Source organism: Nomascus leucogenys, chromosome 10 (genome assembly GCF_006542625.1).
Source record: "Nomascus leucogenys isolate Asia chromosome 10, Asia_NLE_v1, whole genome shotgun sequence".
NCBI lineage: Eukaryota > Metazoa > Chordata > Mammalia > Primates > Hylobatidae > Nomascus > Nomascus leucogenys.
The window spans coordinates 89758353-89771974 of record NC_044390.1 but is presented as its reverse complement, the minus strand read 5'-3'; the positions used below and the strand labels follow the sequence as shown (position 1 = coordinate 89771974).

Genomic DNA, 13622 nt, shown 5'->3' with positions numbered 1-13622 from the left:
CTGAGATCATGCTACTGAACTCCAGCCTGAGTGACAGAGCAGGACTCCGTCTCAAAAACAAAACAAAACAAACAAACAAAAAAGAAACAAAACATTGCCAGCTCCCCAGCCCCCTCCTTTCCTTTTCCCACCCTCAAGGGTAACCACTGCCCTGACTTCAAACAGCACCAGCTTAGTCCTAGCCTGTGTTTGTACTTTACATACATGAAATCACATAGTATTTATTCTTTTGTATCTGCTTCTTTAGCTCCACATTATGCCTATAAGGTTCACCCACATTACTGTGTGTAGTTCTAGCTCCAAACCTCTACAGTTTAAATTTACATAAGACAGAAATACATAGAAAATAATGACACAAGATTTACCAGCTAGAGGGACAAGAGATGAAATCAGTTCATAAATCACCGGAAGCACCATCTGTGACTCAAGAACAATTCCATCTTCACTGAAGAAGTCACTGTAAGACCACTCTTCATACGGATCTTTATGTGTCCCAAAAGAAGCCTAGGTGCCAAAGCATACAAAAAAGAGAGAAGTCAGTATGCTGCACAACACATTGTTTCTTCTGGTCTATGGCTTATAGAAATTTCATTTTAAGTTAAACTCTAACAGAAGGACAATGCCGAGGGAGGCCTTGCTGGAGGCCCAGTGTTTTGAAAGATAGTGCAAATTAAAGCCAATAAAGTGACTGGAACAGAGAAGTGGCCTCATGCCCTTATGTTGTTTTCCAGTCTAGGGTAAGAAAATATAAGACATGGATTCAGTATTTTCATAAACTTTGCAAATGATTAAAAAACGGGCCAGGTGCAGTGGCTCATGCCTGTAATCTGAGCACTTTGAGAGGCTGAGGTGGGGGAATCACTTGAGCCCAGGAATTGAAGACCAGCCTAGGCAAGATGGTGAGACCCTGTCTCTGCAAAAAAAAATTTTTTTTTAATTAGTCAGATCGTGGTGGCACACCCTTGTAGTCCCAGCTACTCAGAAGGCTGCGGTGGGAGGACTGTTTAAGCCCAGTTCAAGACTGCAGTAAGCCTTGATCATGCCACTGCACTCCAGTCTGGGTGACAGAGCAAAACCCTGTCTGAAAAAAAAAAAAAAAAAAAAAAAAAAAAAGGTGCATAATGGGTTGCCTGGGATTTGAGGGAAAAAACTCAAAAGTAACTTACTTTCATGAGGATTCCACAGTCATCCATTTGGCATTGTCTGGAAAGCTCTACAGCCATTAAAGTATGTTTACATAGTTCTAAAGCATCTAGTAAAAAATCTGAAACAAAATGGAGAAAAATCATTAAACTCATTTTTCATGTCTTTAGGATAATGAAAACAACCTTTTTACGATTACCATTTAAAATTCTAAGGAAGGCCACAATGTAGATAGAAAGGTTCTATATAGCTTTGACTACCCTAAAAAGTTAAACTTTTTCTCAAGCTTGGCTTGAAAATAAGATCAGATATGGGGGGCAAGGAATTTCATAATCCTACAAAAGTGAGTAATGTCAACAGTCAGAAATGACATTGTTAGTATTTTGAAATACTTTCAAACAATAATCCTCAAAGAGAATCAATTATAAGCTTCCCTTTGTGAAATGCAGATACTATCTCTAGTCTGATTACCATGATGTCCAATTGTAAAGAGACAGCATTTGGGAGACAAGTATGACATGAACCAGAGAATATAAAACTAAGTATATTATAAATATTGTCACCTGGACTGCAAATGGTGGCAGCTTGGCTTGCTAGATCATGTATCATGGAAGGAAGATTCAGTCCCACAGGCACTGTCACTGGGACATTATCAGCCAACATCTGACAAAGCTTCTGACACGTCAGAAAAAGCAATTTCCCAGTGTCAGCATTGCAGTGATACTTAAACAAGTCTCTTTGGAAGAAAGAAAGTATTGGTAGTTAGAATACTGACATTGAAAGTAAACACATGGTCTTTCTTGGATTAATATATCACCACCACCACCAACACATTAAATGTCTTTTAAATGTTCTCATGGTATATAGTATAGTTTTTCTTTTGTTTTTTTTTTTGAGACAGGCTCTAGCCCTACCGCCTAGGCAAGAGTGCAGTGGCACAATCATGGCTCACTGCAGCCTCAACCTCCAGGGTCAAGCAATCTTCCCACTTCAGCCTCCCAAGTAGCTGAGACTACAGGTGTGTGCCACCACACTTGGCTAATTTTTAAATTTTTTTTGTAGAGATGAGCTCTCACTATGTTACCCAGGCTGGTCTCAAACACCTAGGCTCAAGTAATCCTCCTGCCTCGGCCTCCCAAATTGCTGGGATTACAGGTGTGAGTCACCGTGCCCAGCCTGTTTTTCTTTTTCTGAGACTGAGTCTCACTCTGTCACCCAGGCTGGAGTCTCGACTGGCATGGTCTCGGCTCACTGCAACCTCCACCTCCCAGGTTCAAGCGAACTCTCCTGCCTCAGCCTCCCAAGTAGCTGGGATTAGAGGCGCCCACCACCACACCCGACTATAAGTTGTATTTCTAGTAGAGACAAGGTTTCACTGTGTTGGCCAGGCTGGTCTTGAACTCCTGACCTCAACTGATCTGCCCACCTCAGCCTCCCCAAGTGCTGGGATTACAGGCGTGAGTCAGCCCACCTGGCCCCAGCCTGTTTTTCAAATGACTAAGGATACCATTAAATGCTGAAGTGCACAGTAACCTAAATTTAACGGTTATGTTACCTAACTCTGCAGTATTGCTTACTTACCTTTTATGCTACTACTTTCTGACACTGAGGCCCAAAATACACCCTGAAAGTGAGAAATCAAGAATAGCTTCTGTGAAAAAAGAGTGTCACTGGCCCTACCTTTATGACTTAAGAAAGAAATCAGGCAATTGTTACTTTCTTTCTTTTTTTTGAGACGGAGTCTCGCTCTGTAGCTCGGGCTGGAGTGCAGTGGTGTGATCTCGGCTCACTGCAACCCGCCACGATCCTGCCTCAGCCTCCCTAGTAGCTGGGACTATAGGCACGTGCCACCATGCCTGGCTAATTTTTTGTATTTTTAGTAGAGACAGGGTTTCACCATGTTAGCCAGGATGGTCTTGATCTCCTGACCTTGTGATCCGCCTGCCTTGGCCTCCTAAAGTGATGGGATTACAGGTATGAGCCACCGCGCCCAGCCGCAATTTACTTTCAGAGAAGCTATGCAATTCAGGGATCTGGAATGTCACCTGCATTTTTTCAGTGCTGTTTTGATGTTCCCATCTTTCAAGGCTCTCAAGGTCAGCTCTGCCTCCAGCTCTTGTTTGGACATCTGCAGGGCCAGCGCCTGTCTGTGCAGCTTTGATTCCATGCTTGGGCTCCTCACCTCAGCAGCTATGGGCTCTGAGGTGCTCCCGGGTTTGTGTTTCGCCTGTGCAACTTCGTGAGCTTTAATGTGCTGCTCACGGAGATATGCTACCAGGGAACTATTGCTATAATCTTCAAATGAAAGGAAGACCTCAAAGTTCTCCTGTAGCAAAGGTAAGCAAGGCAAAGTCCCAAGTCTGTTTAATCTATTGTTTAAAATAATCATTTTTATTAGGTTTTTTTTTCATAATTTCAACTTTTATTTTAGATTCAGGGGTACATGTCTGGGCTTGTCACCTGGCTATATTGTGTGATGCTGAGGTTTGAGGTATAACTGATCCCATCACCCAGCATAGTAACTGATGGGTAGTTTTTTGACCTTTGCCCTCCTCCCCTCCCCACCTCAGCCAGGTAGTTCCCAGTTGTTTGCATCCATCCATTCATTCATTTATTTTAAGGCAGGGTTTCACTCTGTTGCCCAGGCTGGAGTGCAGTGGTACAAACACAGCTCCTGCAGCCTCCACCTCCTAGTCTCACACCATCTTCTTGCTTCAGCCTCCAAAGTAGCTGGGACTACAGGCACACATCACCACGCCCAGCTAATTTTTGTTATTTTTAGTAGAGATGAGGTCTCACTATGTTGCCTAGGCTAGTCTCAAACTCCTGAGCTCAAGTGATCCTCTAGCCTCATTCTCCCAAAGCGTTGGGATTACAGGCATGAGCCACTGCGCCCGGCCTCCAGATGCTTTTCACAGAGAAAGCTATTTACAGCTGGTCTCAAATTTTTGGGTCATAGGACTCCTTTACACACTTAATTGTATGATTCCACTTATATGAAATAGCTAGAATAAGCAAATTCACAGCAACAGAAAGTAGAGATAACCAGGGGCTGTGGGAAGACAGGAAAGGGGAGTTATTGTTTCATGGCTACAGTTTCTGCTCAGGGTGATGAAAAAGTAGAGAGAGGTGATGGTTGCACAACATTGTGAATGTAATTAACACCACTGAATTACAAACTAAATAACTGTTAACGTGGAAAATTTTGTTGTAAGTATTTTAACAAAATTAATAATGCGTCCAGGCACGGTGGCTCACACCTATAATCCCAGCACTTTGGGATGCTGAGGCGGGCAGATCACTTGAGGCCACGAGTTTGAGACCAGCCTGGCAAACATGGCAAAACCCCGTCTCTATTAAAAATATAAAAACCATCTAGGTGTGGTGGCACACGCCTGGAGTCTCAGTTACTCAAGAGGCTGAGACAGGAGAATCTCTTGAACCTGGGAGGCAGAATCTGCAGTAAGCTGAGATCGTGCTGTAGCCCTCCAGCCTGGGCAACAGAGTGAGACTTTGTCTTAAAAAAAAAGGGTGGGCGCGGTGGCTCACACCTGTAATCCCAGCACTTTGGGAGGCCGAGGTGGGCAGATCACCTGAGGTCAGGAGTTCGAGACCAGCCTGACCCACATGGAGAAACCCCATCTCTACTTAAAATACAAAATTAGCCAGGCTTGGTGGCGCATGCCTATAATCCCAGCTACTTGGGAAGGCTGAGGCAAGAGAATCGCTTGAACCTGGGAGGTGGAGGCTGTGGTGAGCCAAGATCACGCCATTGCACTCCAGCCTGGGCAACAAGAGCAAAACTCCGTCTCAAAAAAAAAAAAAAAAAAAAATTAATAATACAACATAACAAAAAAAATCATTGAATTGTATATTTTAAGTGGATGAATTATATGGTTGTAAATTACATCTCAATACAGCTGTTGAGAGAGACAGAGAGAGAGACAAAAGGAAAACCAGTATCTCCAGTCCCTAAAGGCTGGTGCAGAAAACTTTTTTTTTTTTTGAGATGGAGTCTCGATCTGTCACCCAGGCTGGAGTCCACTGGCGCGATCTCAGCTCACTGCAACCTCTGCCTCCCAGGTTCAAGCGATTCTCCTGCCTCAGCCTCCCGAGTAGCTGGGACTATACAGGTGAGTGCCACCATGCCTGGCTAATTTTTTGTATTTTTAGTAGAGACGGGGTTTCACCGTGTTAGCCAGGATGATCTCGATCTCCTGACCTTGTGATCCACCCACCTCGGCCTCCCAAAGTGCTGGGATTACAGGGGTAGCCACTGCACCCAGCCATACAGAAAACTTTAAGGAGGGACAAATGCACTGATTGGTCAAGTAATAATGTTTAACATGGCTCAATATGTTTACCTGTAAGCTAGCAACCTCTTTGAATAGTTTCAACATTTCTTCACATTCGTCCTTCTTCTGCATCTTGTCTGTAATTAAATTTTTAAAAGTTATAGCAGACATGCAAATTCTCATATTATCAGAATTTTAAAAAGAAGAAATTTTAATTAGCTTTAGTTCTCTCATCTCAAGTCTTCAGTAGTTCTTCTCAGATGATAATATATAGTAACTAAGTACAAAAAGAGATCTAATTTGAAAAAAATCTAATTATTCTTTCGGGAGGTAGAAAACAGAAGTTTGTGTTACAAAAAAAGTTATTTTTCTGAAGTAAATTGTAGCTTCTTTTTTTTCCCTGGAAAGTTACTTTCTTAACTGTTTTATTTAACTTCCAGTTCAAATGGCTTCTCCCCACCATCATAAGCAACTGATAAATGAGAAAAATGAGCAATGAGTGCGAGACACTAAGGAAATCTAGTCGAGCACTAAATAGTAAGTGAGCATATAAACAAATGATAGGTTGATTTTGCATGCGTCTGTTCTTGAATTGCTGATTAAGGAATAAAGGAAGACTTTTCATGAAGCAAAATGGGTAAGATCAATAAAGACAATCAGAACCAGAAAAACTGTGAGTATGGTAAGAGTTGTCATCAATGCCTCTTTCTGAAGAGGGTGAGCTTTGGAACAAAACTAAGATGAGAAAACAGAAGTAAAAGCTACCTTTCTGAATGTCACATAGTATCTTAAGAATGTCCACAGATGTCTTCGCTACAGACAATCTCCAGGCCTTGCCCTAAAAATAAATAAATAAAGCGAAATAAAATCTACTTCCTTTTCTGACCACTTCAGTAGTACATATGCAAATACACGAAAACCACAGAAGCAGAAAAAACAATCATGGAGGAGTTGGGCAGCTGAGAAATGGATCGTTAATGAGCGTTATACAGGGTAGACCTGAAAAACTCCAGTATGAACTCCTGGATATATGATTTAGAAATATCAAAGAATATGCAACTCTCCCAAATAACCTTTCAACTACATTATGATTAACAGATCCTTATTCTCTTTTAGAGTTATTTACTATTTGAAAAAACATTTGGAAAAGTTAAAAAGAACAGAAGTCTAAAAAATGGCCTAGAGAACAGAAATCTAATAAATAATCACTACCTTCCAGTGATTATTTAAAAAAATTTTTTTAAGAGAAGGAAAAAAAGGAGGCGCTTTAATTAAAAGACATGATGTATGTAAAATGTTTAGTAAGTGCCTCGCCAATAAAAAAATTCAAATATTTTCATAACGGGAGCAATTCAAACTGGTACTTAAGAATACAGACTATGGTATTAGATAGACAGTTTGAGCTGAGGTTCTGCCCCTGTCTAACAACATTGGAAAAACGTCATTTACTTTAATATTTTGGTTTTTGAACTTAATATATAAGGAGACAACAATAGGAACTACTTTACACCTTTGTTATGAACAAGAAGTAGCTATTTAACCTAACGCCTATTGCATAGTAAATATTAGGTGTTAAAAACAACAACAACAACTTCATTTTCCAACAGGAAAAAACATTACTGAAATGGACTGAGAGAAGTTGGGAGGTATCTATCCTTAGGGGTTTAAAAACCCAACTATTGGCCAGGTGTGGTGGCTCACACCTGTAACCTTAGCACTTTGGAAGGCCGAGGCAGGCAAATCAGTTGGCGTCAGGAGTTTGAGACCAGCCTGGCCAACATGGTAAAACCCGTCTCTAGTAAAAATACATAAATTAGTCAGGTGTGGTGGCGGGCGCCTGTAATCCCAGCTACTCCCAGCTGAGGCAGGAGAATCGCTTCAACCTGGGAAGCAGAGGTTGCAGTGAGTCAAGATCGTGCCACTGCGCTCCAGCCTGAGCAACAGAGCAAGACTGTTTCAAAAAAAGAAAAGAAAAAAAACCCAACTATTGAGCATGGTGGTGCATGCCTGTAATCCCAGCTACTTGGGAGGCTAAGGCTAGAAGAGAACTTAAACTCAGGAGTTCAAGACCAGCCTGGGCAACATACCAAGACCTCATCTCCTATATATAATATTTAAAAAAAGAGAAAAAATTAAAAATCAGTAAGAATCCAGCTATCCTGGAAAAATCAAGTATTCCTCATCTGCAAAAAAGTAAACTCTCTTAAAACCATTTCTAAGTTTCAATGTTATAAGATTATATTGGTTCTGTAGCTGACATTACTATTTGACAATAATTATGTTCTATATAACACAAAACATTGTTTATATTGCAAGGCATTATAGAAACCTTTAGTGTACAACAGCTGACCCAAGACACCCGCTAACCCGCAGCTCCCAGGTCATTCTCTGTGGGCTCAAGCAGCCGCTCCAAGGCAGCCACAGTTGTTTTTTTTCTCCTAGCAGTAAATTTACCCAGGAATTTTTCACTAGGCCACCCTAGCAGTGAGAAGGGCAGATCTTCACATGTCCATCTTTTCTATCCTATTGATTAATAGCCATAAAAATTGGATTTACTTATATTTTACTTAGTGAAAATGTCACCTCTTTAGAATGATCTGGCTCTTCTTGTAATGCCAGTCGTGCCCATATGACAACTCTTTCCGCGGTTTTCTCAGCTTCAGCAGGAGGCAAAGACTTCAATAGAAGGAGACAGTCTTCACCCTATAAACAGGGTTTGAAAGGAAGAAAAAACAGCTGGTATTTGCAAAAGACAGTGTGACCTTACCTCTTTCTTTTCTATTTAAAGATGAAAATACATCATTTGGAAAAATAGATTATGGTTCAATGTTTTAATAATCCAAAAATCCATTTTTATTTTATTTTACTTTAAGTTTCAGGATACATGTGCAGAAAGTGCAGGCTTGTTACATGTGCCATGGCGGTTTGCTGTACCCGTCAACCTGTCATCCACGTTTTAAGCCCTGCATGCATCAGCTATCCATCCTGATGCTGAAAATCCATTCTTGATGACAGCAAACAATAAAATAAATTTAAAGTATGATCCTAGATACTGAAGATTTAATTCCTAGGCATTGCTATGATTATAGAATCATATAAAAATAATGACATTTAAAAACACAATAGGCCAAGCACGGTAGCTCACACCAGTAATCTCAGCACTTTGGGAAGCTAAGGTAGGTGGATTACTTCAGCTCGAGAGTTTGAGACCAGAGTGACCAACATGGTGAAACACAGCCACTCGCACTCCAGCCTGGGCAACAGAGCGAGACCCTGTCTCAAAAAAAACAAAAAAAACAAAACAAAACAACAACAACAATGACAACAACACAGAAACAAAGAAGCCATACAAAATGACAACATAAAACTTACAAACCTGTTCTCTATCAATCAGGTCAATAATTCTTAGACTGTAGATCTCATCAGCAGATAACATAAACGCTTGGGCTACCTTCAAAGCATCTTCTAAAGAAGATGGGACATCTTGTTTGAGAATGTATCTAACCACTCTCTGCAAAAGACAATATGAACGTTTCTTTGTTATAAAACTCACAGAAAACCAAGAAATCATTTGCTCGTAAGAGCAAAGTAGCCAAAAAATTTAAATAATGTAGCAAAAAACTAAATTGTATGAAAGATTAAAACATGATTTATATTCTGATCATTCCACAGTCCTGTCTTCTTTCTTCTACAGCTTCTTAATTTACTATTTGGTGTCTTTTTTTTTTTTTTTTTTTTTTTTTTTTTGAGACAGAGTCTCCCTCTGTCGCCAGGCTAGAGTGCAGTGGCGCAATCTCGGCTCACTGCAACCTCCGCCTCCCAGGTTGAAGTGATTCTCCTCCCTCAGCCTCCCAAGTAGCTGGGACTACAGGCACATGCCACCACACCCTGCTATTTTTTTTGCATTTTTAGTAGAGACGAGGTTTCACCATGTTGGCCAGGATGGTCTTGATCTCTTGACCTCGTGATCCACCCACCTTGGCCTCCCAAAGTGCTGGGATTACGGGTGTGAGCCACCGCACCTGGCCTATTTGGTGTCTTTAATACTCTCATAAAAAGGCCAGGAGCAGTAGCTCACGCCTGTAATCCCAACACTATGGGAGGCCGAGGCAGGCAGATCACCTGAGGTCGGGAGCTCAAGACCAACCAGCCTGACCAACATGGAGAAACCCCATCTCTACTAAAAATACAAAAAAAAAAAAAAATTAGCCAGGCATGGTAGTGCATGCCTGTAATCCCAGCTACTCGGGAGGCTGAGGCAGGAAAATCGCTTGAACCCAGAAGGCGGAGGTTGTGGTGAGCCAAGATTGCAGTGAGCCGAGATCGCGCCACTGCACTCCAGCCTGGGCAACAAGAGAGAAACTCCGTGTCAAAAAGAATAAATACTCTCATAAATAACTGAACACCTTATTAACATCATATCTAACAAAAGAAATGTAGCAGAAAAACCTAGCTCTATTAGCCTCCTAGAATATAAAATCCTCATTAAGTTTCCCATATTGCCCTAGAAATGAAAGAGAAAAAAGACTCTTCGAAGAGTGTACTTACCATTATTTCCTTGTTTAAGAGATTTACCTCTCTTATTCCATAGCCTCGTAAAAGTTTTTTCATCTCCATTAGTTTGTAACTTTCCTGTAATAACTTGACTCTGAAAGCAAATTTAACCATATTAACATGGATTGTCTTTATTATGAAGTACTATGGGACACAGCAAACAATACAGAAACATAAATGAACGTCAACTCAAATCACAATGTTTCTCCAGAGTACAAAAACATTGTTTCGTAGACTGTAATCTTACTTGGGATGGTCCATTTCCAGGTGCTGTTTCACCAGTTGCTCCACAGCTGCACTCCAAGGAACCACTGCCGCATACATGATCTTGAGCACGGCATCAAATATGAGCTACAAACGGCATCAAATATGAGCTACAAAAGATGCACGCATGGACAAGGAACAGCCCTCAGGTTTACGATGCATGCAAGTGAATAGCACAGTCTAATCAGCAGGTCTTACATCAACCACATGGTAGTTTGAGAATATTTCATCCACTCACTGGAAAACCATTTATTTCTTCAGTTTTCACATATAGAAAACAATTTGACTATTCAGAAAAATTCAGAAGAGTATTTTTTCTCCTGTAAGCTAAGACATACAGTGTTATTGCTTTCTACGATCTCTACAATCCCTGGGTTTTTTTGTTTTTTTGAGACAGGGTCACATTCCCACTGCCCAGGCTGGAGTGCAGTGGTGCGATCTCAGCTCACTGCAACCTCCAACTCCTGGGTTCAAGCGATTCTCCTGCCTCAGCCTCCCAAGTAGCTTGGACTACAGGTGAGCACCATCACACCTGGCTAATTTTTGTATTTTTTGTAGAGACGGGGTTTCACCATGTTGCCCAGGCAGGTCTCAAATTCCTGAGCTCAGGTGATCTGTCTGCCTTGGCTTCCAAAAGTGCTGGGATTACAGGCATGAGCCACTGTGTCCAGCCTCAGTCTCTGGTTTAAAAACAGTTTTCATTATTTTATTTCTATTTTATAGTGGTAATAACAGTACGAAGTTAAAATAAACGCATATTACAACATATTAAAAAATGTCTCACATTGCAGGGAATAACCGAAAAAGAAAAGTCTCCACGTTCGCATAACCACAGAAAAGCCTGAAAAGATATGCATACAACTGTCCATGGAGGTTCTCCTGGGGGTGGAAATGAGTAAACATTCACTTTTTATTTTCTGTAATTAAAGAAAACAGACACTTTAGGAGAACGAAGCAGGCAGACCACTTGTGCCCAGGAGTTCAAGACCAGCCTGGGAAACCCTGTCTCTACAAAAAATACAAAAATTAGCTGGGCGTAGTGGCACACGCCTATGGGCCTAACTACTCAGGAGGCTGAGGTGGGAGGATTGCTTGAGCCAGGGAGGTTGAGGCTGCAGTGAGCCATGATCATGTCACTGCATTCCAGCCTGGGTGACAGAGCCAGACCCATCTCAAACAAAAACAAATATATGTCGCTTTTATGAACAGAAAAAAGCTTTCAGAAAAGATGTAATGCTCAAAAGGGAAAAGCAAATGGTCACTATTTACTTACGTCCGTGTCAGATAAACACGCTATTACTGCCATGGCCTTTGCTTCCCATGCTGTTTCAAAGAGTGATGTGGACTTTGAGCTGCATCTATTCAGTAAATCCTAAAAAGGGATAAACATGTATGTTTTTTAAAAATTAAAAATTCTCATTAAAAAAATGCCACCTACAGCTAGATACAGATATTATATGGCCTTGATAGATGTGTTAAAAGAAAAAAACCCTAAAAATTCTAATTAGTCATAAATGTTGAACAATGGTCTAAAAATACAAAACTGCCAAAACATTAGCCTTTAGTTTTATATGGTATAGAAAATTTAAGAATGAAACATTCTTGAAGAATCTACAAATCAGATTACTGTAGCACATTAATAATGTCCACAAGAAATAATTGCTAATATTTATTGAGCTCATACTCCTGTGGTCTCACAATAGCCCTTTGAAGAAAGTACTGTGAAAGGGAAATATCTTGGGCCCCCAAAATCACTAAGGAAAACTCAGGCTGGAAACAGCTTAAGGCAAACCTGCCTCCCATTCTATCAAAGTTACCCCTCTGCTCACTGAGACAGCTGCATTATCTGATTGCCTCCTTTGGAAAGGCTAATCAGAAACTCAAAAGAATTTTAACGTTTTGTATCACCTATCTGTGACCTGGAAGCTCCCTCTCGCTTGGAGTCTTCCTGCCTTTGCTTCAAGTTGTCCCACTTTTCCAGATCGAACCAATGTACTTCTTACATATGCTGACTGATGCCTCATGTCTCTCCCTAAAATATATAAAACCAAGCTGTGCCCGGACCACCTTGGGTACATGTCGTCAGGACTTCCTGAGGCTGTGTCATGGGTGTATCCTCAACTTTGGCAAAATAAATTCTCTAAATTAACAGAGAACTGTCTCAGATTTTCCGGGTTCACAGTCCTCACGTGTCCCCCTCTTTGCTCAAGATGGTTAGTAGCAGAATAAACCCACATTTTTAACCAATTCAATATGCTGCATGAGTCCTACTGAGAAAACATATGACATTCCTTAAAGAGTTAAATATTTACTACAGTGCTACACTGCATAGATCCAAGAAATAAGACTAGATCTAAAGGAAAAGTTACCTCTATGTACAGCAAGAGAAGTTCCTCCTCTTGCAAGTCATGTTCTCTCATGTAAACTCTTATAAACTTCTCTAGGACAGAAGGAATAAGCTCTGGGGCCAGAACTTTATCAAACATTCGGAACACTATGGTGGTTGTATTTTCCTGGATGCCAAAAGAAAGAAAGATGGCATAAATACAGACTCTACCCATAACTTGACATACAAAATAATTCTTATGACCCTGGACTTTACCTTCTCAAAATCAGAGAGGGCTAATTTGCAGTTGTACTTCCTATGCAATGTGATCAACTCTCGCAAGTTATTTACCAAAGTCCTTAGCTGACATACTTCCTCTGTGTTCTGATAATCCTTCTAAAACAAAAGTGTTAAAGTTGTTAACGATATAAAATAAAAGTATGAGAGAAAAATAGAATCAGAATTATTTCAGATAAAATAAGAATTAACCCCGGTAATGCACGTAAGAGGAAACCTGCAACTTTAAGCCAACTTATGCTCTGAATTTTGTAGTATTTTAACTAAATTAGTATAGATCAGAATCTGAAAGATACTTTCTCTTAAATAGAAAAATTAAGAATATTAGTATAATACTTTTTCAGAACCCAAGTATACTTAGTACATGGCATCATTTAGGTAGTGCTCAGTGTCCCATCTATCTATAGAGATTATATATCATAACCAGATATAAAGGCATAACATTTCCTAAAATTATATACAAAGAACAGAACCTTCAATATTGATAAAAGTTAACAGGGAAAAGATAAAAATAATGTTTTACAGCAAGAGGAAAAAGCTCTTATATAGAAAAGGTGACTTGACAAATTCAACCTTTGAAAACTAGTATTAGTGTACTATCAAGACTTAATTTTTTTTTTCTTTTTTTTTGGGGGGACAGAGTCATGCTCTGTCACCCAGGCAGGAGTGCAGTGGCACAATCTCAGCTCACTGTAACCTCTGCCTCCCGGGTTCAAGCGATTCTCCTGCCACAGGCTCCCAAA

The 13622-nt window shown here is 40.5% G+C and overlaps 1 protein-coding gene across 1 annotated transcript in view; it reads right to left on the bottom strand.

Moving 5' to 3' along the window:
- KNTC1 (kinetochore associated 1) overlaps positions 1 to 13622 on the bottom strand; it is a 94283-nt gene that overhangs the window by 39066 nt on the left and 41595 nt on the right. Inside the window, exons 24-36 of the mRNA XM_030821571.1 lie at positions 12859 to 12978; positions 12626 to 12769; positions 11530 to 11628; positions 10240 to 10343; positions 9987 to 10086; positions 8815 to 8949; positions 8022 to 8141; positions 6204 to 6276; positions 5508 to 5575; positions 3189 to 3469; positions 1707 to 1879; positions 1167 to 1264; positions 366 to 504 (exon numbers count right to left, since the gene is read on the bottom strand). Coding sequence (XP_030677431.1) covers positions 366 to 504; positions 1167 to 1264; positions 1707 to 1879; positions 3189 to 3469; positions 5508 to 5575; positions 6204 to 6276; positions 8022 to 8141; positions 8815 to 8949; positions 9987 to 10086; positions 10240 to 10343; positions 11530 to 11628; positions 12626 to 12769; positions 12859 to 12978 — 1654 coding nt within the window. The remainder of the gene's footprint in view (positions 1 to 365; positions 505 to 1166; positions 1265 to 1706; positions 1880 to 3188; positions 3470 to 5507; positions 5576 to 6203; positions 6277 to 8021; positions 8142 to 8814; positions 8950 to 9986; positions 10087 to 10239; positions 10344 to 11529; positions 11629 to 12625; positions 12770 to 12858; positions 12979 to 13622) is intronic.